This window comes from Psittacula echo, assembly GCF_963264785.1.
Source record: "Psittacula echo genome assembly, chromosome: 1".
NCBI lineage: Eukaryota > Metazoa > Chordata > Aves > Psittaciformes > Psittacidae > Psittacula > Psittacula echo.
This window is the reverse complement of record NC_137735.1, coordinates 198,048-217,716: the sequence shown is the minus strand read 5'-3', so window position 1 is coordinate 217,716 and position 19,669 is coordinate 198,048. Positions and strand designations below refer to the sequence as shown.

Below are 19,669 nucleotides of genomic sequence, written 5' to 3'. Positions count from 1 at the left end.
AGCGCCAAGAGAGGTGCAGAGAGGCCACGGGGGGTGGAGGTTTATTGTGGGGGTGCAGCAGCCCCCCGGCACCTGAGACAAGGCAGAGCCGCGCCGGCAGCACTAATAGTCCTCAGCCATGGCCAGCACAACCAGCGCGGTCCAGCCGGCGAAGGGCCGGCAGCCCTGCCCGCGCCCGGAGCTGTCGCTGTAGTGCTCCCACAGGAAGCCGCTCTCTGTGTGCTGCCGGTACACATTGGTGATGAGGTTGTGGCGCAACTCCCGGTACAGCTCCGCCGCACGCTCCCGCTGCGGCCCCTCAGTGCTGGCATAGCCGTGCAGTGCCTGCAGCGCCAGGTAGTTGATGTTGAGCCAGACAGAGCCGCGCCAGTATGGGGGGTCGTGCTGCGTGTTGCGCCGCAGGTAGAAGGGGCTGTCCCGTGCCAGAGAGCGCAGCCCAAAGGGCGACCAAAGCTGCCTCTCGCTGCGCATGGCAGCCAGCACTGCAGGCAGGCGCGGTGAGTCCGGCCGCAGCAGCTGCAGCAGCACCGGGAACAGGCTCACATAGCCCAGGGCGTCCACAAACCGCAGCCGCGGCGCCTCCCGCACCTCTCGCATGAGCTGTGGCGCTGCCGGGGGCTGCCCCGGGGCTGCAGGTGCCGGGTGCTGCCAGCGCAGGCCCACGGCCGTGCTGTGGTTGCCGTAGTCAGCGAAGGCACCGAGCTCGGGCGCCCAGTGCAGCCGGTCCAGCAGCTCGTTGTCACTGAGCGCCTGCGCCTCGGCACGGAATGGCTCCGCCGGCTCGCCCAGGCGCTCGGCCAGCGCCGCCAGCACGCGGGCGCCCAGTGCCATCCAGCAGCGCAGGTCCAGGTGCCGCTCCTGCGGGGACGGGTGCGAGGCGCGGGGGTAATCATCCAGCCCCGACGCCAGTGTCTTGGGGTTGAGGAAGCGCTCGTGCTCGGTGTCGCGCCCGCGCCAGCGGAAGCTCAGCGGCTCGGGCCCGGCCTGCGTGCGGTTCAGCCACGAGTACCAGGCGAGCAGGCGCGGGAAGAGGCGCTGCAGGAAGGGCCGCGGTGCCGCTGGCAGAAGCTGCTCCAGCGCCAGCAGCAGCGTCGGGGGGTTCGCGGTCTCGCTGCGCTGCAGCACGAACTCAGGGGGCACCTTGGCCCGTGCCTCATCCCCCAGGATCTGCTCCCGTGGGATCCAGCCCTCGGTGTTCATCAGGTCCAGCCAATGCGCCACCACCTCACGGCTCAGCGCCGGGTCCCAGCGCGCCACCAGCAGCTGGTGGAAGCCCTCGTCCCACAGGAAGCCTCGGGGGAAGAAGGAGCGGGAGGGGACGGCGGTGAAGAGCGCGGCCTCAGCGCTGGGCACCACGCGCTCCCCAGGGGCCGCCTGCACCAGCGAGTGCCCATGGAAGTAGCCGATGCTGCCCAGCACCTCGCTGAGTGCCGCCTGCGCAAAGCGCTGCTGTGGCACCGTGAAGCCCTTCCCCGCCAGCCCGAAGGTGGCCTCGAAGCGCTGCTGGAACGCGGCCTCGTGCCGGGCCAGCGCCGCGGAGAAAGCAGCTCCCGCCAGGGGCACCGGGGCCGGGGCCGCGCTGCCCGACTCGAACGTCACCTCCACGGCTGCCGGTGGCTCCAGCGTCACCTGGTGCAGCAGCACCCGTCCGCGGGGGGGGTCACCGGGGAGGCCCCCAGACGGGGACAGGGCGAAGAACCGGCGCCGCGGCCGCCCCGGGGCCAAGAACACGGAGCGGGGGCTGAGGCTGCTGCGCACCAGCTCCGTCAGACGGTGCAGGCCCGGGCTCGGCGCCTCCAGCCAGTTGTAACTGGGGATGGGAAGAGGCCGTCAGGGATGGAGATGCAAGGGGAGGACACGGGGGGATGCGGCAGTGCCGTACCTGGCGTGTTTGGGGTCCACGGAGCTCGGCACCGTGGGGCGCAGGAAGCTCAGGGTGAAGCGTCCCAGCTCCTCCGTTGCCCCTTTGACTGCGGCCAAACGTGTCCCATCCTCCAGCTGCGGCTCCAGCGTGCCCTGACCATCCGTGGCCACGTAGAAGAACAGGGAGAGCAGGGGAGGGGGGGTGGTTGTGTTCTGTGGAGGGAGATGGGAACTGGGTTGGGAAGGAGCCTGGAAGTGCCACAGGGACCCCTTCCACTGGAGCAGCTTGCTCCAAGCCCCTGTGTCCAACCTGGCCTTGAACACTGCCAGGGATGGGGCAGCCACAGCTTCTCTGGGCACCCTGGGCCAGCGCCTCAGCACCCTCACAGGGAAGAGCTTCTGCCCAAGAGCTCATCTCAGTCTCCCCTCGGGCAGGTTCAAGCCATTCCCCTTGGCCTGTCCCTACAGGCCCTTGTCCCAAGCCCCTCTCCAGGTTTCCTGCAGCCCCTTCAGGCACTGGAGCTGCTCTAAGGTCTCCCCTTCAGGAGCCTTCTCTTCTCCAGGCTGCCCCAGCCCAGCTCTCTCAGCCTGGCTCCAGAGCAGAGCTGCTCCAGCCCTCGCAGCAGCTCCATGGCCTCCTCTGCCCTCGCTCCACGTCCCTCTCACGCCGCGGTCCCCATCCCCATCCTCACCTCCATCCGTGCCGTCACCCTCCAGCTCCAGTCCCCTCCGTGCTCCCCTCCGGGTCTCTTCAGGAACTCGGTTCTCAGGACCACAGCCCCGTCTCTGATCTCCTGCACCCCGAAGTTCTCTCCGTCGTGCATCACCCACCCGTATCGCGACAGCCCATCGCTCTCCTCGCACGTGTGCCGCAAGCCGCCGCCTCCTTCCTGCTGCTGCAGCCACATTAAACCTGCGAATAACGGGGGTTAAGTGCCGTTATCCCGGCGGGCTCGGCCTGCCCGCGCTCCCGCCGCGTCCCATTACCGGTAACGAGCGCCCTGGGGCTCCGCGTCTTCATCCCGAAGTACACATTAGGCCTGTAAGTGCCCCAGAAGAGCCGCGGCGAAGCGAGAGCCCCGGTGGAACCGGGCGGCAGCGCGGGCGGGGCCGGGTGCGGGCTGACGAGGCGGGCGGCCGCGCTCCACCGGCTCCATTCGGCCGCTAAGCACAGAGCTACGGCGGCCGCGAGCGCCACGGCGGCCACAACGAGCGCGGTGCGGCCCCGACCCAGGCCCCGCCGCTGCTCTCGGGGCTCCCGCTCCCGCCGCGTCCCCCTCTCCCGCGGCCGCTCCCGCGCCCCGTCCCCGCCGCGCCGCCGCCGCTCGCCCGCCATGCTGCGGTCGCGCCGGGAGCGTCATCGTGGAGCGACGGAGGGCGCAGTGGCGCCGCCTCGTGGACGGGAAGATGAACAGCAGGCAAAGGCATCCCAGAGCACCCCAAAGGGGACAAGGCCCGCGCACACCCCGGACATGGAGCCGCCTTATTGTGTCCCCACACCTGCCCCATGGATGGGGGGCGCTTGGGTACGAGGTTTTGGGAAGCAAAAGCTCAGGACCCCCCAAGCTCCCACTGTGGGGGGCAGTGGCTGGTAACAGCCCCCGGTCACTGTGCGGTATCGCCCTCGCTCACAAAGCGCTTACGGCCCCTCTGGAGGATGAGGATCTAAGAGGGGCAGCCCCCTCGGGTTGTTTGTCCGCTCTCTGGTGCCCCCCCGGTGCCTCCCGGTGCTGTCCGGTGCCTCCCGCTACCCTCCATGCTCCTCAGTACCACCGGTACCCCTCGATACTCCCTTGTGGCCCCTCGGTATCCCCCCAGTACTCCCCAGACCCCCCCCACACCCCACCTCCTCTCCCGCCGGCACCGGGCTCGGACACAGGGCTCGGTGCTGGTCCCGCTCAGGGTTTATTGCCCGGAGGGGTCGCGGATGCAGGGCAGCCCCGGGACGCGCCACCGACGAGCGCGGTGCAGCCGCAGCGACAGCCACTGCTGCTGCCGGCCCGACAGGTAGGACTCGGGGACCCCGGAGCGCGCCGGCCCCCCTGCACCGGCAGGACACGGGGCAGGAGCCACCGGCACCGGAGGCTCCAGCGTGTCCAGGTCCTGCAGGATCCCCGCTGCCGGCTCCGGGGGGTGGGAGCCGTTGTCTGAGCCTGGAGGGAGATGAGGGGATGGAGCTAGGGTGTTCCCAGCACCACGCGCTCCATGGGACCAGAGCGGCCAGGACTGGGATGGACACAGCCCGTGGGGCAGCCAAGGAGAGATGGACCCATCCCAATCCCTATCCCAATCCCTATCCCATCCTTGTCCCCATCCTCGTCCCCATCCTCATGTGCCCATCCTTTCCCTAACTGCATCCGCATCCGATCCCATCTCCATCCCCTCCCCCTCCTCATCCTTATCTGTTTCCCCATCCCTACCCCCATGTCCCTATCCCCACCCCTGTCCCTATCCCATATCCATCCCCACCCCATCCCCATCTCTATCCTCATCCCCACCCATCCCATCCCCATCCTGTTCCCATCCCCGTTGCAATCTCATCCCGTCCCCATTCTAATCCCCATCCCCACCCCTGGCCCCATTCCTTCTCCATCTCCATCCTTTTCCCCATCCCCAGACCCACAGCAGTGCCTGAGGCTGTTCCATGGCCGCGCTCCGGCTCTGGCCGCTGCTCCGGGCTGCTGCAGGAGGCATAGGATGGCTCCATCCATCTGCTGGAACACACTCAGGGCCACCAGCTCCCGCCGGGTCTCCGGGGCCAGCCCGGAGCGCTCCGAGGCCACCAGCTCCCGCACCAGCTCGAAGTCCTGCCGGAGCTGCAGCGCTCCCTGCAGGCTGTGGCGCGGCGCGCTCAGCACGGCCCCGGGGCTGGCGGCACCACCGGTAATCCCCCGGTGCCCCTTACCCTGTACCTGAAGCGGATGCGGTGCTCCAGGATGTGCTCCATCCAGGCTTCCAGGAAGGCCGTGGTGCCCCCGGCCATGGCGGGGGCCTGAGCATCTCGGGGCAGCAACCGCGCTCCCTGCAGCACCTGCCCCAGCACCGCCTGCGCTGCTGCTGCTGCGTACGCGCTGGGGCAGCTGGGCAGCTCTGGGGCACGGCAACAGCGTCAGGACTGCCTGTGCTGCTGCCTGCACCCTGCCTGCAGCCCCTGCCCGCACCAGGGCACTCAACGCACCGGGGCGCAGTGAGATCCTCCAGTGCTTGCCCCGGGGCATGGTCTGGTGGAAGATCTGCGCCGACATCCGCTTGCAGCCAGTGGAGAGCATCTTCAGCACGTCCCCTGAGAAGAGCTGGGGCAGAGGGGTGGGAGATGGGATGCGATGGCGATGGCACAGCATGGCATGGCCACAGCATGGCATGGAATGGCCATAGCACAGCACAGAATGGCCATGGCTCAGCTCCCAGACGTGCATACCTGGATGCTGGTGGCCATAGAACGAATGTGCTGGCAGAGCTGGAGCTCTTGGTGGGACATCACAGGGAGGGCCAGCGGTGGTGAGACATCCCCGGGCTCCAGGAAGGTCCCATTCACCAGCAGCACCAGTTTGTCTGTCTCCATCTTCAGCAGCTGGGACACAGGGTAGAGGTGTAGGAAGAGGCCAGGCCCACGGCAGCCCCACAGCAGCCCCACATGCTATCCCCAACACACAGGTACCTGCAGGTCCCCCTGGGTGACGAGCAGGAACTGGGGCAGGGCCCAGGCTGCCAGGTACCTGCAGGCTCTGCCGGTCAGCCAGGAGTGGGCAGCCTGTGCCGTGGCCAGGCAGCAGCCCAGCACCTGCAGGCTCAGGCAAGGGGGGCGGGGAGGAAGGTCTGGGGGGACAGAGGTGAGGATGAGACGTGGGGCAGGACCCCGCGGTGTCCCTGTCCCCCTCCCCGGACCCCACTGACCGGGCGGTGCGCGCAGGCAGCGCAGGGCCAGGGCCAGGGCCGGGTACAGCCGGTGCAGCAGCGTCGCTGTGCGGCTCCGCACCGGGCCCGACGCCGGCACCACATCCCCGGAGCACTTGTCAGAGAGAGCCGAGCCCAGGGCGCGGGTGAAGCCTGCGGGGACACGGGCGGTAGCCCCGTAGCTCACATCCCGCACCCCATTCCCGGTGCCCCCCACCCCGCACCCCATTCCCGGAACCCCCGTACCTGTGTCCCAGCTCCGGAGCGCGCCGCGGCACAGCAGGCTCAGGCTGAGCCGCCCCAGCTCCTCCCGGCACTCCCGGGGCACAGGAGCTGCGGGGGGACGGGACGGGCTGTCAGGGGCACGAGGAGCAGCCCCCGGTACAGGCCCCCTCCGCGGTCCCCACGTACCGGCGCCGACGGCGCTGCTCAGCTCAAGCGCCGCGGCCGGCCCAGTCCCGCCGGGCAGCAGCTCTGCACCGTGCCCCAGCGCGGCGGCCGCAGCGCCCCAGAACAGCGGCCGGTACCGTGCGAGCAGGGCCTGGGCCGCCGGTACCGATGCCCAGCTGGTACAGCCCAGCTCTTGGGGTTCCGGGGGCCGCGGTGCCGCCGCTGGTGGCTTCTCCTTGGACACATGGAGGACGTGGTGCTGGAGGCTGCCGGATGAGGCCACCAGCACCCCCAGGAGGAGGCCCATGAGCTCCTCATCCTCCCTGCACAGCGCCAGCAGCGCCACGGTGGTGCCGGGCGGCTCGTCCCGGCCGCAGGGATCCGTGTCCGCCGCGGCACCGCCCTCCGGCGGCCAAGGCACCGCGGTGTCCTCCCAGCGTACGGGCTCATCCCCACTGGCACCGGCCCGCGGCTGCAGGAAGGGCCGGAGCCGCTCGGCTGCCAGCCGGCCCCGCTCAGCTGCCACAATCTGCAGCACCCGGGACACTGGGAAGGTGCGGGATGCGGCTTCGGCAGCACCGGGACGGCCGGCGGTGCCGGTGGAAAGGCAACCAGCGGCGCCCAGCTCCGGCTCCAGGTCACCCACAGCCCGGTTGTAGATGTCCAGGCCTTGGAAGAAGTCGGAGAGCAGCGCCTGGAGGGAAGAGGTGGCACTGCCGGTCCGGGCCAGCGCCCGCAGCCGCGTCTCGGCGAGGTGCTCAGCCAGGCTCAGCGCCTGCAGCGCCAGCAGCACCAGCGCCCGCCGCATGTGCGCCACGGCCTCGCCCCGGTGCAGCACCAGCGCCCGCAGCCATGGGTCCCCGCGCAGCCGCCGCCGTATCGCGCTCCAGTGCCCGGTGTGCGTCCGCAGCTCCCGGCACAGCTCCCGCAGCGGCGGCCCCGCGCCCGGCTCCGGCACCGGCTGCTGCAGCAGCGCCAGCAGCCGGCGGAGGAAGCCGGACGCGGCCTGGAGGCGGCGGCTGTAGTCGCGGGCGAGACAGAGGAGGTGGCGGTGCCGCAGCAGCGCGTGCAGGGCCGCGCCGCGCTCGGCCACGCGCGGGTGCACCGGGTGGAACGAGAAGGCCGCGGCGGTGGTGACGGTGTCGGCGGTGTCGCCGTCGCACGGCGGCGGCCGCACGTGGCCGTGGAAGGTCTCGGTGCGCGGATCCTCCCGAACGCAGAGGCAGCGGCGCAGCCTCGGGAAGCTCCGCTCCAGCGGGGTCACAAGCGCGGAGGCTTCTTCTTCATCCTCGTCCTCATCCTCGTCCTCGCTGCCGGGGCCGCGTCGCCGTGGCCGCGGGGGCAGCAGGCGCCGCAGGCCGGGGCTGACGCAGCCGCGCAGCATCGCCTCTGCCTTCCGCAGGGACCGGGACAGGGGCCCCCGGGAGCTGCTGCCTGCGGGGAGCGGGACCCTCGGTGTGGGGCAGGGTGCGGGGCAGCCCCCGCTGCGGTCACCTCAGCGCGACCCCCAGCCCCTCTCCCGGACATTCTGGGGTGCCGCAGCCCTGCTCGCACCGCAGGGACACGTTCATTGCAGCGGGGTTCCCGCAATCCGGCTGTGCCCGCCTCCGGCCGGGCCCTCACCTGGCTCGGGGGGTGCCCCGCGGGCAGCCCCGCCCCCCGGCGCGGGCAGGGCCGGCAGCAGCAGCGGAACGAGGCAGCCGGGGCCGGCGACATCGCGGACAGGGACCTGCGGGAGCGCGGGCGGTCAGCGCCGGGAGGGGCGGGGCTAATGCTGAAGGAGGCGTGGCCTGAGCGCTGCTCCCGCCCCTTGTCGGTGGCAGCCGAGGAGTCCCACCGTGGCCACGCCCCCCACTCAGACCACGCCCCCCGGGGCCGTTGCCAGGGAGACGCTAAACGCGGCTCGTGCCGGGCCCAAGCACCGGGCTCGGGCCCGGCCGCTGTCCCCGGTGACGGGTCTGATCCCGGGGCTCCGCGCCTGCTCAGGGCCTCACCTGCGGGCAGGGCTCCGCGCCGCGCCGCTCACGGCCGCCGTCCTCCATGCTGGGCCATGGCCGGGGGCGGTGGGAGGAAAGAGGCTTAGGCCGCGCCCGCGCTAATCCGGAGGAACGGGCAGGGCTGACCTGGCGGGAGGTCAGCCCCGCGACGCCCCGGGCGGGGCGGGTCCGGAGCACCGGGACTCGGCCGGGACCGCGGCTGGAGGGGCGGCGGGGCCGGCGGGAGGGGCCGCGGAGCCGCGGCGCTGCTCGGTACGGGCCTCGCGGGCCGCCGTCCTGCCAGCACCCAGCATGGCGGCGGGGCAGCCCCGGCAGGCGCCGTGCCCCACTTCCGGTCCTCCCAATGCCCCCCTTCCGGTCCACTGCGGTCCCCGCTGGCGTGCGTGGGGAGATGCGGGAAGCGGGCGGGGAGCGGAGCCCGGGGCTGGGTCCCTCCGGGCGCGGAGCTGCCCCCGCCGCCTGCCCGTGGGGCTGCGCGCTCGGCCCCGGTGGCTGGAGCGGCGGTACGGGCCGGGAGCCGGGCGGCGGGGCCGGGGCGGGCCGAGGCCGGGACGGCGCCAAGGGTCAGCGGGGCCGATGTCCCGGAGCGGCGGGAGCCGCACCGCGGGGCTCGGGGACATGGGGGGAGGCTGCAGCGCGGGGGGAGGAGCCCGCCCCGGCTCCGCCCCCGCCGGGTTTCGGTTTCGGTTTCGTTACCCACGGCTCCGTTCCCCGCAGCCCCCTTCTGCCCCCGCCACTGCCCGCCCGAGCGCCAGGCGCAGCCCGCAGGCCGCAGCGCCATGGGCGACGGGACCGGGACCTGGGACGCTCTCGGCCGCGGTGAGTCGGGGTGAGCCGTCGGTGCGGGCTGTCGGGGTCCCGGTGCGTTGGAGCTGCCGATGACGGTCCCGGTTCTGTCCGCGCAGGACCCGGTTTCTGGTACTGCCCCGGGCGGCTGGAGGCGTCCAGCGAGGAGGAGGAGGATGAAGAGGAGGATGAAGGGTGGCCGTGGTCGTGGCCGTGGCCCGGGGCCGTTCCCGGTGTGGTTCCCATTGCGGTCCCCGGTGCGGTTCCCGGTGCTGACGGCGACCCCGGCGCCACCTTTTGCGGGCTCCGAAAAGCGTTTTTGGTGCAGGAGCCGCTGCGGCCGCCCCCGAGTGCGCTGGAGACGAAGCTGCGCTGGCTGCCGGCACCTCAGGAGCTCCGGCCCACGGCAGAGGTGAGGGAGCCGCCGGGGCCGCAGCCCGGGGCACGGGGGGGCAGCTCCCGGGGCGCTCGGGCACTAGTGGCTCCCGGGTTTTCCCTCCCCAGGAAGCGGCGCGGAACGCGCAGGAGCTGATGGCAGAGGAGGAGCGGGTGAAGAGGAAAGCAGAGAAGAAGAAGCTGAAGAAGAAGGTGGGTGTCCACTGAGGCTGGGCTGTGCCGGGGCGGGGGATCTGTGCCCTCCATCATGGCACAATTATTCCCTGTGTTATTCCCTGTTTCCAGAAGCAGAAAGAGCGCAAGAAACGGGAGAAGCTGGGACAGGAGTCCCAAGCCAAGCAGAAGGCTGAGTTGGTGGGTGCTGCGGGACGTGGTGGGTGCTGCGGGATGCGATGGGTGCCTGAACGTGGGCGCTGTGGGGAAAGGAACGGGCAGAGCCCCACTGCCACCTCTCTCCTTGCAGAGCCCCCCATCCCTGAGCAGCGCTGCGGGCACCAGGCACCCCCAGGGCGGCGATGCTGAGGAGGAAGAGGGGGCTTGGCCAGACCCCAGCCCCGGGGACAGCGCAGCCACCCCAGTTGAGGAGGGAGGAGACCAGGAGGCCCGAGCCCAGGAGATGGAGGTGAGGGCTCCTGTGTGGCTCCCCGTGATGGACCAGGGGCTGTGCCGCAGCAGCCTGGGTTCTGCCCCAAGCTGGATCTGGGGCTCTGCCCTCCCCGCCCCTGCCTACAGGAGGAGCTGGACCTGAGCTGCACGTTCGTGTTCAAAGCGCGGCAGAAAGCGGGTGTGCGGCTGCCGGCGCCTGGAAGGGAGAAGCCGCCCGGGACAGACACTGAGCGGGGCAGGAACGCGCCGGGGAAGGTGAGTCAGGACACGGGGGGGGCGGTCCTGGGCATGGGGGCGCTGCCTGTGCCATGGGCACCCAGCGCTGCCTCCCCCCCAGGCCCCCGCGCCCCTGGACACCAGCGCCGTGCAGCAGAGCCTGGTGCTCGCAGGTCAGTGCCGGGACCCCGGGATGGGGCAGGCTGTGCCCAGGGGCCCCTCCTGCCGCGGCTGGGGACGGGTGCAGCCACGGGATCCCTCTCTCCAGTGTCCCCCCCGGGCGCTGTTCTCCCCACAGGCCAAGGCAACGCGGCGGCGCTGCGCGGCCGTTACCCCGAGGCGGTGCGGGCATTCACCGCGGCGCTGCAGCTGAACCCCCGTGAGCACCGGTGAGCGCCAGGGCCGGGCGCGGGGTCCCAAGGCCGGGCAGCCATGACTGGGGCCGTGTCCCCGCAGGCTCCTCGGGAACCGCTCCTACTGCTATGAGAAGCTGCAGCGCTACGAGGAGGCACTGGGGGACGCGGAGCGGGCGCTGGGGCTGCAGCCGCGCTGGGCCAAGGGCCTTTTCCGCAAGGGCAAGGCCCTGCGGGGGCTCCAGGTAACCAAGAGCTGCTGGGGGGTCCAGTGGGGCTGAACAGGGTTGAAGGGTAGTAGTGAGGCTGGGTTAGGGTGCTGCAGGGTGCCAGGGGGCTGGGTTGAGGGGTATCAGTGGGGAACCAGGGGGTGTCAGCAGGACCTGGCCGAGCGCCATGTGGGGAAGCCATGGGGCAGGGGCTGGTGCAGGCAGTGGGGGCTCAGGCTCAGCCCCTCTCTGTGTCCCAGCGCTATGCTGAGGCTGCCCAGACCTTTGAGGAGCTGCTGCAACTGCACCACACCGGCACCGGAAGCGACACTGATGCAGCTGTGCAGCTGGAGGCCTGCCAGGCCCTGCTGCAGGTGAGCACTGCACCCAGCACCCCTCAATGCACCCCAGTGCACCTTGCACCCCCCAACACAGCCCAGACCCTCACCCTTGGTGTCCCCCCCCCGGACCTTGTGCTCCCCAGCCCACCCTTGGCACCCCCAACTCACCCCCATTCCCAGCAGCCCCAATGCACTCCCAGTACCACCCAACCCATCCCCATCCTCAGCTCGCTCCCACCCTAATCCCGCCCCCCCCATCCCATCCTTGGACCCCCACAACTACCCCTTGGTACCCTACAACCCATCCCCCAACCCATCGCTGTATCCCACCCCCCCAAACCCACCCCCAGCACCCCTCAATATGTCTCTGGCACCCTACAGCCCACAGTTCCCCCGGGGCCCCCAGCTCCAACCCCCTGGCTCACACCCCGTGATCTGACCTCCTCTCCCCTGGCAGCGGAGCAGCCTTGGGGGGGTTCCCACATCTCCTCCCTCTCCCGTGTCACCCCTGTCCCTGCTGGAGGCTGTGAAGCCGGCGCTGCCCCTCCAGTCTGGTAAGAGACCCTGGTTTGGTTTGAGGCGGGGGGGGGGGCAAAGGGCTGTGGTCTCGGGTCTGGGGGGTCTCAGGGGGCTATTGGGGCTGGGTTTGATTCATGGTGGGTGCTGTGGTGGTCCCTGAGCCCCTGCTGGTGTCACAGGGAGCAGCCAGGACAAGGGCATGGGCATGAGTGGCTTCACCACCATCGTGAGCTCCAGGATCCAGGCCCAGTGCCAGCCTCCCAGGTACAGCCAAGAATGGGGGGGCACAGCCCCGGGGCCTGGAACTGAGCCCAAAGTCCCCCCAGTGACCAGCGGTGCCTCGGCAGGGGCTGCTTCCCGCTCTGGGTGGGCAACGTTACCTCCCGCATCAGCAGGAGTGTGCTACAGCGCTGCTTCGGACAGTGAGCACAGCCCCGTGCGGGCCCCCTGTGCCTCCCCAGACCTCCTGTGTTTCCCTTGTGCACCCCCAGATCCTGTGTCCTTCTCTCTGTGTTCCCCCCAGACCTCTTTTCCCCCCTACCCCGACCCCTTGTGCACCCCTAGACCGGGGGTCCCCAATGCTTCCCCGTGGAGCTGGGGGTCCCTAACACGGCCCGCCAGGTTTGGGGAGATTCAGTCCATCCGGATGTTGCCTGAGCGCCGCTGCGCCTTCCTCAACTACACCTGCAAGGAGGCGGCTGAAGCAGCCTTTGAGGCCATGAAGGTGAGCAAGGGGGGGCCGCGACTCCCTCGAGGCTGTTGTGGGTCTGGGCATGGGCTTGGCCCTACCCTGGGGATGGTGCTGACACTTCGCCCCCTTTCTCTTTACACCCCCCTTTTCATCCCCCCCGTTTATCACCCCGTTTTCATACCTCTTCTTTTCATACCTCTCCTTTTCCTGCACCTCCTTTGTTCTCCCCCATTCCTATCCCCCCTTAATCTCTCCTTTTTTATCTTCCCCCCTTCATTCCCCCCCTGCTTCCCCCCAGGACTCCCCGGTGGAAGGCACCCTCCTGGCCTTGCAGCTCAAGCACCCATCTCACGCCACCCCCCGCCCGCGCTGGTACCCGCAGCCGTGCCCGGGGGCGCCCCTGTAACCGGGGGCACCCCCCAGCTCCCGGTGCCTCCTGCCCGCACCCAGCCTGTGCCTTCTCCCCTCGCGGGCAGCAGGACCGGCCCCCCCCGCCACCTCCCGGTACCGGGTGCACCGGGAGGGGGGGGCCGGTTCCCCCGCCCCCCCTCAGGGACTTGCCCCCTTTGGGGGTTTTAATAAACCCGAGCCCCAGCGTCGCGTCCGTCCCGGTACCGGCGCCCCGGGGGGGGGGCGCTGGGAGGGGATTTGATTACTATGCAAATGAGGCGCGGAGCGGCCGCAATTAATCACTCGTTAGAAGCAATGAAGAGCCGCGGCGGGAGGCGGCGGCGCCGTCAGCCGGAAAATTGGGAGCGGAGGGAAGCGAGGAGGGGAACGCGGAGGGGGGGGGGGCGCGGCATCAGGAGCCGCCCCAAGGCCCCGGTGATGGGCACCAACCCCTCCAGGGATCGGGGGGTCCACGGCCAGGGCTGGAGGTCAATGGGGAACTGGGGAGGGTGGCGGTTGGGGGGACCCATTGAGCTATTGTGGGAGCTGTGGGGTAACAGCCCGGAGGCCACGGGAAGGGTGAATGGGGGGGATTCGGTGTCTCAGTGCTGAGGGGGGACGCGAAGGTTCTTGGGCTGGTTTAGGCGGGGGACACGGTCGAGGGTGACAGCCATGGGGTGACAGGGACGTGTTGTGGGGTGATGCATGCACGGGGTGACATGGGAAAGGGAGGGGGAGCAGGATGGGACCCCCGGGGATCTCTCACCCCCCCTCTCCCCGCCTTCCCCCGTCCTTGTCAGCCCCGTCCCGGTCCTGTCACATCAAACGCGCTCCCCCGGGACGTTCCCAGGCGTTTCTAGAGGCGGAATCTCATTTCTTGCCTCCCCCCGCGGGCGGCTGCGGTTCGACAATGGCAAAACGGGGGGGGTATTGGGAGGGGGCTGTGGGGGCTCGGGGGTGTTTAGGAGGGATTGGGGGGGTCGCTGCCGCCGTCCATCCACGAGGCTCCTGGGGGGGCTGCGGGGCTGGAGCCAAGAAGCGTGTCCGGGACCTCCCCCCACTCGGGGGCCTCCCCCCCAACCCGTCCCCGCGGCCTCCGGGCTGCTCCCGCGCAGAGTGACGTCACCGCTCCGCTCGGTGACGTCACCGGGGTGGCATGGACGAGGAAGCAGTGTCCCGGTGACACCCCCCAACCCGAGGGGACCCCGGTACTGCCGGTAGCGGGGCCACGGGGATAGGCGCAACCGGGCCCGGGGGCACTCCGGTGGCCGGTGTGTGTCCGTCCCTTCACCCCGGTGACGGGCACCCCCCGGTGTCCGCCCGAGCCCCTCCGCGCTCCTTAATAACGTGTCGCCTTTATTCCGATTGTTTATACCGGGGTCGCGCCCCTCCCCCCCCCGAGCCTCCCTCCCACCGTTGCCCCCCGGGACAGAGACGTCAGAAAATCAAATTAAAAAGAGAATTAAATGGAAGCAAATGAAAAACGGACCCAAAATTGCACCAAGTCCCGCCGGGACCGGGGGCTCGCTCAGTCTCGGTGCCGGCCCGGGACCCCCCCGGTGTGTGCGTGTGACCCCCCGGGGTGTCTGTGACACCCCCCGGTGCCGCTTCAGTCCCCCACGTCGATCTCCTCCTCCGAGAGCTCCGCGGGCGGCGGCGCGGGGCCGATGCCCGGGGCGGGGGGCGGCGGCGGGTCCGGGATGGCGGCGAGGTGCCGGAGGGCGGCGGGGGGCAGCGCCTGCAGCGAGGCCACGTCCGCCCGCAGCTCCTCCAGGTCCCGCTTGAGCTTCGCGCGGCGGTTCTGGAACCAGGTGATGACCTGGGCCGTGCTGAGCGCCAGCCGCGCCGCCAGCCGGTCCCGGTCCACCGGGGACAGGTACTTCTGCCGCAGGAACCGCTGCTCCAGCTCCCGCAGCTGCTGCGCCGTGAACGCCGTCCGCGACTTGCGACGCTTCTTGCAGGGAGGGCGAGACCCCGGAACGGCCAAAGGCTCCCGACCTGCGGGGACAGCGGCACGGTACGGAACGGGAAGGGGAACGGGAACGGCTCCCGAGCTTCGGGTTCAGCGGGCAAGGAATAGAACGGGAACGGGTATAGCAGCGGGAAAGGCACGGCAGCGGTGTCGCAGGACCAGCCCGGGAACGGCACAGTACCGACGCCGTACGGCACGGCACGGCCCAGCGTGGCACCGGCACGGTACAGTACGGCACGGCCCGCCACCGGCAACCGTACCGGCTACAAGCACCCGCACTGGCGCGGCACAGGCACAGCACGGTACGGTACGGCACTGGTAACGGTACCGGCACCCGCATAGGCAACGGCATCGGCACCAGGACGGCACCAGCACGGTACGATACGGCACAGTACGGTAGTCTCAGCGCCGATCTTGTCCCTGCTGTGAAGCGCCGAACCCGGTAAAACCGGCTCCGCCGGGTCAAGCCGGCCCCAGCTCCGTCGTTCAAAACAAACCGATCCCGGGCCCGGTGCCGAGAGCCGAGAACCGTTCGTCCCGTCCCGCAGGAGCCCGTGTCCCCCAGGCTGTCCCGGGGCTCCAGCCAGGTTCCTCCCCGCCGCGGCTCGCCCCGACCCCGGCACCGGATCGGTCAGTGAGCGCGAGCTGCGGGGCCCGCACCGGCACCTGGGAAGAGCCAAGACCGGGAGCGGAGTCGTCAGCACGGATCGGCCAGTTCGGCGGTTTGCTGAAGCCCCGGGGTCGGTGGTTTTCGGCCGCCACTCCCGGCACGACCGAGCCGCAGCCCCGAGGCCCCGACCCGGGCGCTCTGCTGCCGGTGGAGCAGAGGAGAAATCTCCGGTAAGACGCGGATCCGGTGTTTATCCGCGGCATCGGTACCGGTTCCATACCGGCGGCAGGGTCCCGGTGCCTGTCGCGGTGCCGGTGCCGGCCCGTTATAGCCTCCCTGGTGCCGAGGGGACGATCCGCTGCTCGGTAAAGTGGCTCCCGAGGCGCCGGCCAGTCTCTGCTTTCCCCCTTACCGGCTCCAGCTCCCTCTGCCGCGGCGGGGCACCGGGGCTGCTCTGCCCGTGACCTGTCGGTGGTTCCGACTGTTACTGGAGACCTGGGATGTCTCGGCGGTGTCCGTGGGTCCGCCGGGGTGATGGGGTTTCGTGTGAGCGCTGATCGCTCCTGGTTTTGTCCGTCGCTGCGAGAAGGTATTGGACGTTTTTTCCGTTCATCCCGCAGCCCAGGCTCTGCCCGCTGGTAACGGGGGCATCGGAATGACGGGAACGTCGAGCTTTCTGTCTGTCCGCCCGTTGGTCCCGGTTCACTTCGCCGTTAGCGGCGGCCGGGAAGGCTCCTTTCGGGGCCGCGCTCGGCCCCGCCGTGTTCCTCTGTCCGGGCGGTAACGGGGATTTATCTCCGCTCCCAGAGCCCGGCGCTGCCCGTTTCTGTTCGTCTATCAGGCCGGTAACGGATTTTATTTCGTTCCCCGCGGCCATGTCCTTCTGTCCGGCCGATAACGGCTCTTTTCGTTCATTATCGCGGCCTCGCTGCCCGGCCGTGTCCGTCCGTCCGTTCGTAACGAGTTTTTTACCTTATTCCGCTGTCTCGTTTCTCTCCGTTTTTCCGTCCATGCTACGCCGTTTATTTGCGTTCATTAACGGCCGCTGACCCTTGTCCGTCTGTCCGGCGGGTTAACGTTGCTTTGGTTTTCGTTAATCCCGGGCCCCCGCTCTGCCCGTGTCCGGGTGCCCTCCGGGTGAGGCCGGATCGGTAATTCCCGCAGCCCGGCCGCGGCGGCGAATTTCATTTTCGTTCATTCCCGGAGCGCGGCTCTGTCCGTGTCCGTCGGTCCGGCCGCGGAACGTCACTTTCGTTAATAACGGAGCCCGGCTCGATCTGCCCATGTCCTCCCGTCCCGGTGAGGGTGTTTTTTCGCTAACGGCGGGAGCCCCTCTGGGCCTGTCCGTGTGTCCGCTCTTCTTAGCGAGTTTTCGTTAATCTCGATCTCCTGTGTCCGTCTGTCCTTCCCGGTGAGGGGGGTTTCGTTATCGGTGGGGCTGCGCTCCGCCTGCCCTTGTCCGTTTGCTCGCTCGAGGGAGGATTTGCAGCAGGATCCCTGGACCGTTCGCCCGGTGGGGCCGATTCTTTCCCTCTGGGTCTTCTTGTGCCCGGTGCCCCAAGGGAGCCGCCGACGGTGCCGAGCCGCCCGCGGTCGACGTCCGTGAGCGGGGATCGGCCGCCGGCACCCTCGGTAACGGGTTTCTGCGGACGGAGAGGCCCCGGAGCCCGCCGAGGGTCTGGGAAGTCGCCGCCGGTGCCGGTAACGGGGTTTTCGCTGACAAAGGGCCTGATCCGCAGCTCCTTTCCTGCACTCGGTCACGGTCACGGTCACGGCTCTGAGGGGCCAGAGGCCGCCGCTTTCGCGGTGAAGCCCGATCGCCACCGCGGGACCGATCCACCGGCCATTGCCGCTCCCAGAGCCGGGCCAGTGCCCGCGGCCCCCGGTAAAGCTGCCGGGCCGGATCCCGCGGGTCCATCCGCGATTCCGCGCTCCCGAACCGGGCCCTCGGCCGCGAGGTGCCCCGGGCGGGCTGAGGGCGAGCATCGGCCCCGTCTCGGGGTCTCTCGGCTGACAAAACTTCCCTGGCTTGGGGTGAGAAGGACCCCGGTTCCCCGGCACCTGCCCCGTCCCCACGTCCGCCCCCCCCCCCGGAGTCCCGATCTCCCCCGGTCCCGGTACCTTCCGCCGCCTGCAGCAGGCCCAGCTCCAGCCCCTGGAAGGTTTTGCTGGCGAGTTCCTCCAGCGCGCAGAGCGGCGAGGACGGGGCGATGCCGCCGCCGCGGGGCCCCGCCGCCTTCTCCGGGAGCTGGGCGGGGGTAGCGGCTGTCCCGGGGCCGGAGCCGGTGCCGGGGGGGCTCCCGCCGCGGGGTCGCCCCAGGATGTCCTCGATGCCGAAGGGGGTCAGCGGCTTGTTGGAGCTGGCGGGCGGCGGGAGCTGGTCCAGGGCGCTCCGCCGGCAACCGGGAGGAGAACCGGCTGCCTCCCGCGCCGAGGTCATGGCGCGTCCCCTCTCCCGACTCAGCACCGCGCCCGCCTCATCCCGCCACCGCCGTCCCGCAGCGGCCGCAGCCCGCCCCTTCGGCAGGGGCCCGGTAACGGCGGCGAGGAAGGCTCGATCTCCCGTTACCGGGAGCCGCTCTGCTTATCCCTCGCTCCCCTCCAACTCCCGGTATCGGGAGCAGGTCCGCGCCCCCCCCGCCCACCACCACTCCCGGTCCCGCAGCCTTAAAGAGCCGGGGCCGGGGCGGCAAATTGGGCACCGGGAGGAGGAGGAGCCACGGACGTGGGATGAGATCGGGGGGGCACCGCTCCCGGGATGCCGCGCCTCCCCCTTCCACATCCATTTCCCACTCAAACGGGGGGCTTGGGTGCGTTTTGCCCCCCCCCAATTAAACCCTCAGCGGGGCTTTTACCGTCAGCACTAAATTTATTAGCTCCCCTGCTCTAAAATGCACCATAAAAGCGCAGGGGCCGCCGCGTCTGGGAGTGATTAAAGTCGCTTAGGGTGGGTTTTGGGTTTCAGAGCGTGGCCAGGCCATAAATTCCCCCCCCTCCCCAATTCCCTACTGCCCCCAAATTCCCGGTACAAATAGCTCCGGGAGCCCGAGTGCTCATAAAAAAGGCTTGGGATGGCCGCACACGGAGGTGAGACGACACCGGGGTCGTGTTTTCCAGCGGGATGGGGACCGGGAGATGGCGAATCACTCCCCGAAGGGAGCAATTCCGCGTCCCCCCGTCCCCATCCCACCCCGTTCTCCCCAAGGGTCTGCTTCTGGGATGCTCCAGGCCTGCCAATGGGACACAGGGGTCAATGCGGTTAATGAGAGCAAATGAACCTGCGTGCAGTGGGGGGGGGATGTTGCTGGATTTGGGGGGAGCAGGTGCAGGGGGACCCCCAGGAGGGATTTGGGGTCTTCTCATCTTGCTGACAAAGCAAAACGCGATCCCCGGGGCGGGGAATATGAGTTCAGACAAATTCAAGCTTGAAATTTCCCAGCAGCCGGAGCAATTAAAAAGAAGCCGGGACGAGGAGGAGGTGGGTTGGGAAGGGGGGGGTGGAGCGGGAAGGGGGACTCTGGCAGCTTGGGATCCGATTTGGGAGAAGCGTTGCAGGCTGCTCCCGGCCTGCGGCGGCTGCGCCGCTGCATCGCATGCGGCTTTTGTCCTCACCGGAGGGCCGGGATGTGCCGCCATCTCCCGCTGCTTAACCGGGAATGGGGCATGTCCTGGGTCTGCAGAGGAGCTGCATCTCCCCAGTCCTGGCCCCCAATCCCCCTGCTCATCATCCTGCCCCATGGCCACCGCCACTTCCCCATCACCCTGCCCATACCCTGCCCTCACCTCCTGCCCATCACCGTGCCCATCACCCTGCCCTCAGGCCTGCTCCCGGCTCGTTGCCAGGCGGGGAAAGCGTCAGCTCCAGCTGACGGGAACACAGGATGGGAAAAGTCTTTTCACCCCACATCAGGACGCGGGTGGAAACCAGCCCGAGCCCGCTGGATTCCTGCAGGAACAGTGGAGCTTCCTGCGGGGCAGAGCCCGGTGCTGGCCGGGCGCCCGCTGCCCGAGGGCACGCAGATGGGCAGCGCTGCTGGTGCGGCACCAGGGCACCGTGATCCCGCTCCCAGAGCTCTGTACCGGGGCCGGGGCCGGCGGCTGCACCGGGGCTGAACCCATGTCGCCCGTTCCCGGCAGCTGGGCCAGGCCCTGCACCCCGAGCACCCAGCACATGGCCGTGAGAGGGTTTGGGTGAATGTGGGGACGCGTGTGCATGTGTGAGGAAGTGCGTGTGCACGAGGGGTGCGCGCATGCACGGGTGCGCATTCACAAGTGTGTGTGCGAGGTTCTGTGCCCGTGTGTCCCGGTGTGTACATGTACGAGGGCGTGTGCACCCGCGCCTGCTCCACAGCCCCTTCATACCCGTGTCTGGGGCTGCGCTGCCCCCTCCCCGGACACCCGTCCCTGCTGCAGTGGCACCCACAGGTCCCAGCACT

At 69.7% G+C, this 19,669-nt stretch overlaps 4 protein-coding genes across 10 annotated transcripts; 1 reads left to right on the top strand and 3 right to left on the bottom strand.

Annotated features, from left to right (window-relative positions):
- Positions 1-20: 20 nt before the first annotated feature.
- Positions 21-3,574, bottom strand: MOGS (mannosyl-oligosaccharide glucosidase). Its single transcript, XM_080628870.1, has 4 exons — positions 2,851-3,574; positions 2,556-2,776; positions 1,883-2,076; positions 21-1,810 (listed from the first exon to the last, which is right to left on the bottom strand). The coding sequence occupies exons 1-4, from the start codon at positions 3,197-3,199 to the stop codon at positions 103-105; spliced, it is 2,472 nt and encodes an 823-aa protein (XP_080484996.1). The 5' UTR covers positions 3,200-3,574; the 3' UTR covers positions 21-102.
- A 178-nt stretch (positions 3,575-3,752) lies between these two features.
- CCDC142 (coiled-coil domain containing 142) lies at positions 3,753-8,255 on the bottom strand. Of its 4 annotated transcripts, none has more exons than XM_080638184.1 (10): positions 8,142-8,255; positions 7,771-7,876; positions 6,004-7,581; positions 5,758-5,910; positions 5,522-5,679; positions 5,282-5,434; positions 5,042-5,156; positions 4,776-4,953; positions 4,487-4,698; positions 3,753-4,016 (listed from the first exon to the last, which is right to left on the bottom strand). In XM_080638184.1, exons 1-10 carry the CDS (start codon positions 8,187-8,189, stop codon positions 3,769-3,771), a joined length of 2,949 nt encoding a protein of 982 aa, XP_080494310.1. In that variant the 5' UTR covers positions 8,190-8,255; the 3' UTR covers positions 3,753-3,768. The 4 variants fall into 4 exon arrangements, with proteins under 4 accessions (XP_080494310.1, XP_080494311.1, XP_080494309.1 ...); XM_080638185.1 differs by having other exon boundaries at positions 5,522-5,910; positions 6,004-6,090; positions 6,169-7,581; XM_080638183.1 differs by having other exon boundaries at positions 5,522-5,910.
- On the top strand, positions 8,188-12,856 carry TTC31 (tetratricopeptide repeat domain 31; the record flags this gene model as incomplete). Of its 4 annotated transcripts, none has more annotated exons than XR_013958807.1 (16): positions 8,188-8,647; positions 8,862-8,963; positions 9,050-9,342; positions 9,435-9,518; positions 9,612-9,680; positions 9,790-9,948; positions 10,059-10,187; positions 10,270-10,321; positions 10,447-10,537; positions 10,605-10,746; positions 10,971-11,084; positions 11,509-11,605; positions 11,750-11,834; positions 11,918-11,992; positions 12,094-12,294; positions 12,560-12,606. XR_013958807.1 is itself a non-coding variant. In XM_080638222.1 (16 exons), the coding sequence occupies 16 exons, from the start codon at positions 8,188-8,190 to the stop codon at positions 12,665-12,667; spliced, it is 2,163 nt and encodes a 720-aa protein (XP_080494348.1). In that variant the 3' UTR covers positions 12,668-12,856. The 4 variants fall into 4 exon arrangements, 3 of the variants coding, with proteins under 3 accessions (XP_080494348.1, XP_080494347.1, XP_080494349.1); XM_080638222.1 differs by having other exon boundaries at positions 12,192-12,294; positions 12,560-12,856; XM_080638221.1 differs by having other exon boundaries at positions 11,750-12,294; positions 12,560-12,856.
- A 1,404-nt stretch (positions 12,857-14,260) lies between these two features.
- LBX2 (ladybird homeobox 2) lies at positions 14,261-17,673 on the bottom strand (the record flags this gene model as incomplete). The annotated part of the gene is made up of 2 exons (XM_080616442.1): positions 14,261-14,649; positions 17,355-17,673. 2 exons carry the CDS (start codon positions 17,671-17,673, stop codon positions 14,261-14,263), a joined length of 708 nt encoding a protein of 235 aa, XP_080472568.1.
- Between the last annotated feature and the right edge of the window lie 1,996 nt (positions 17,674-19,669).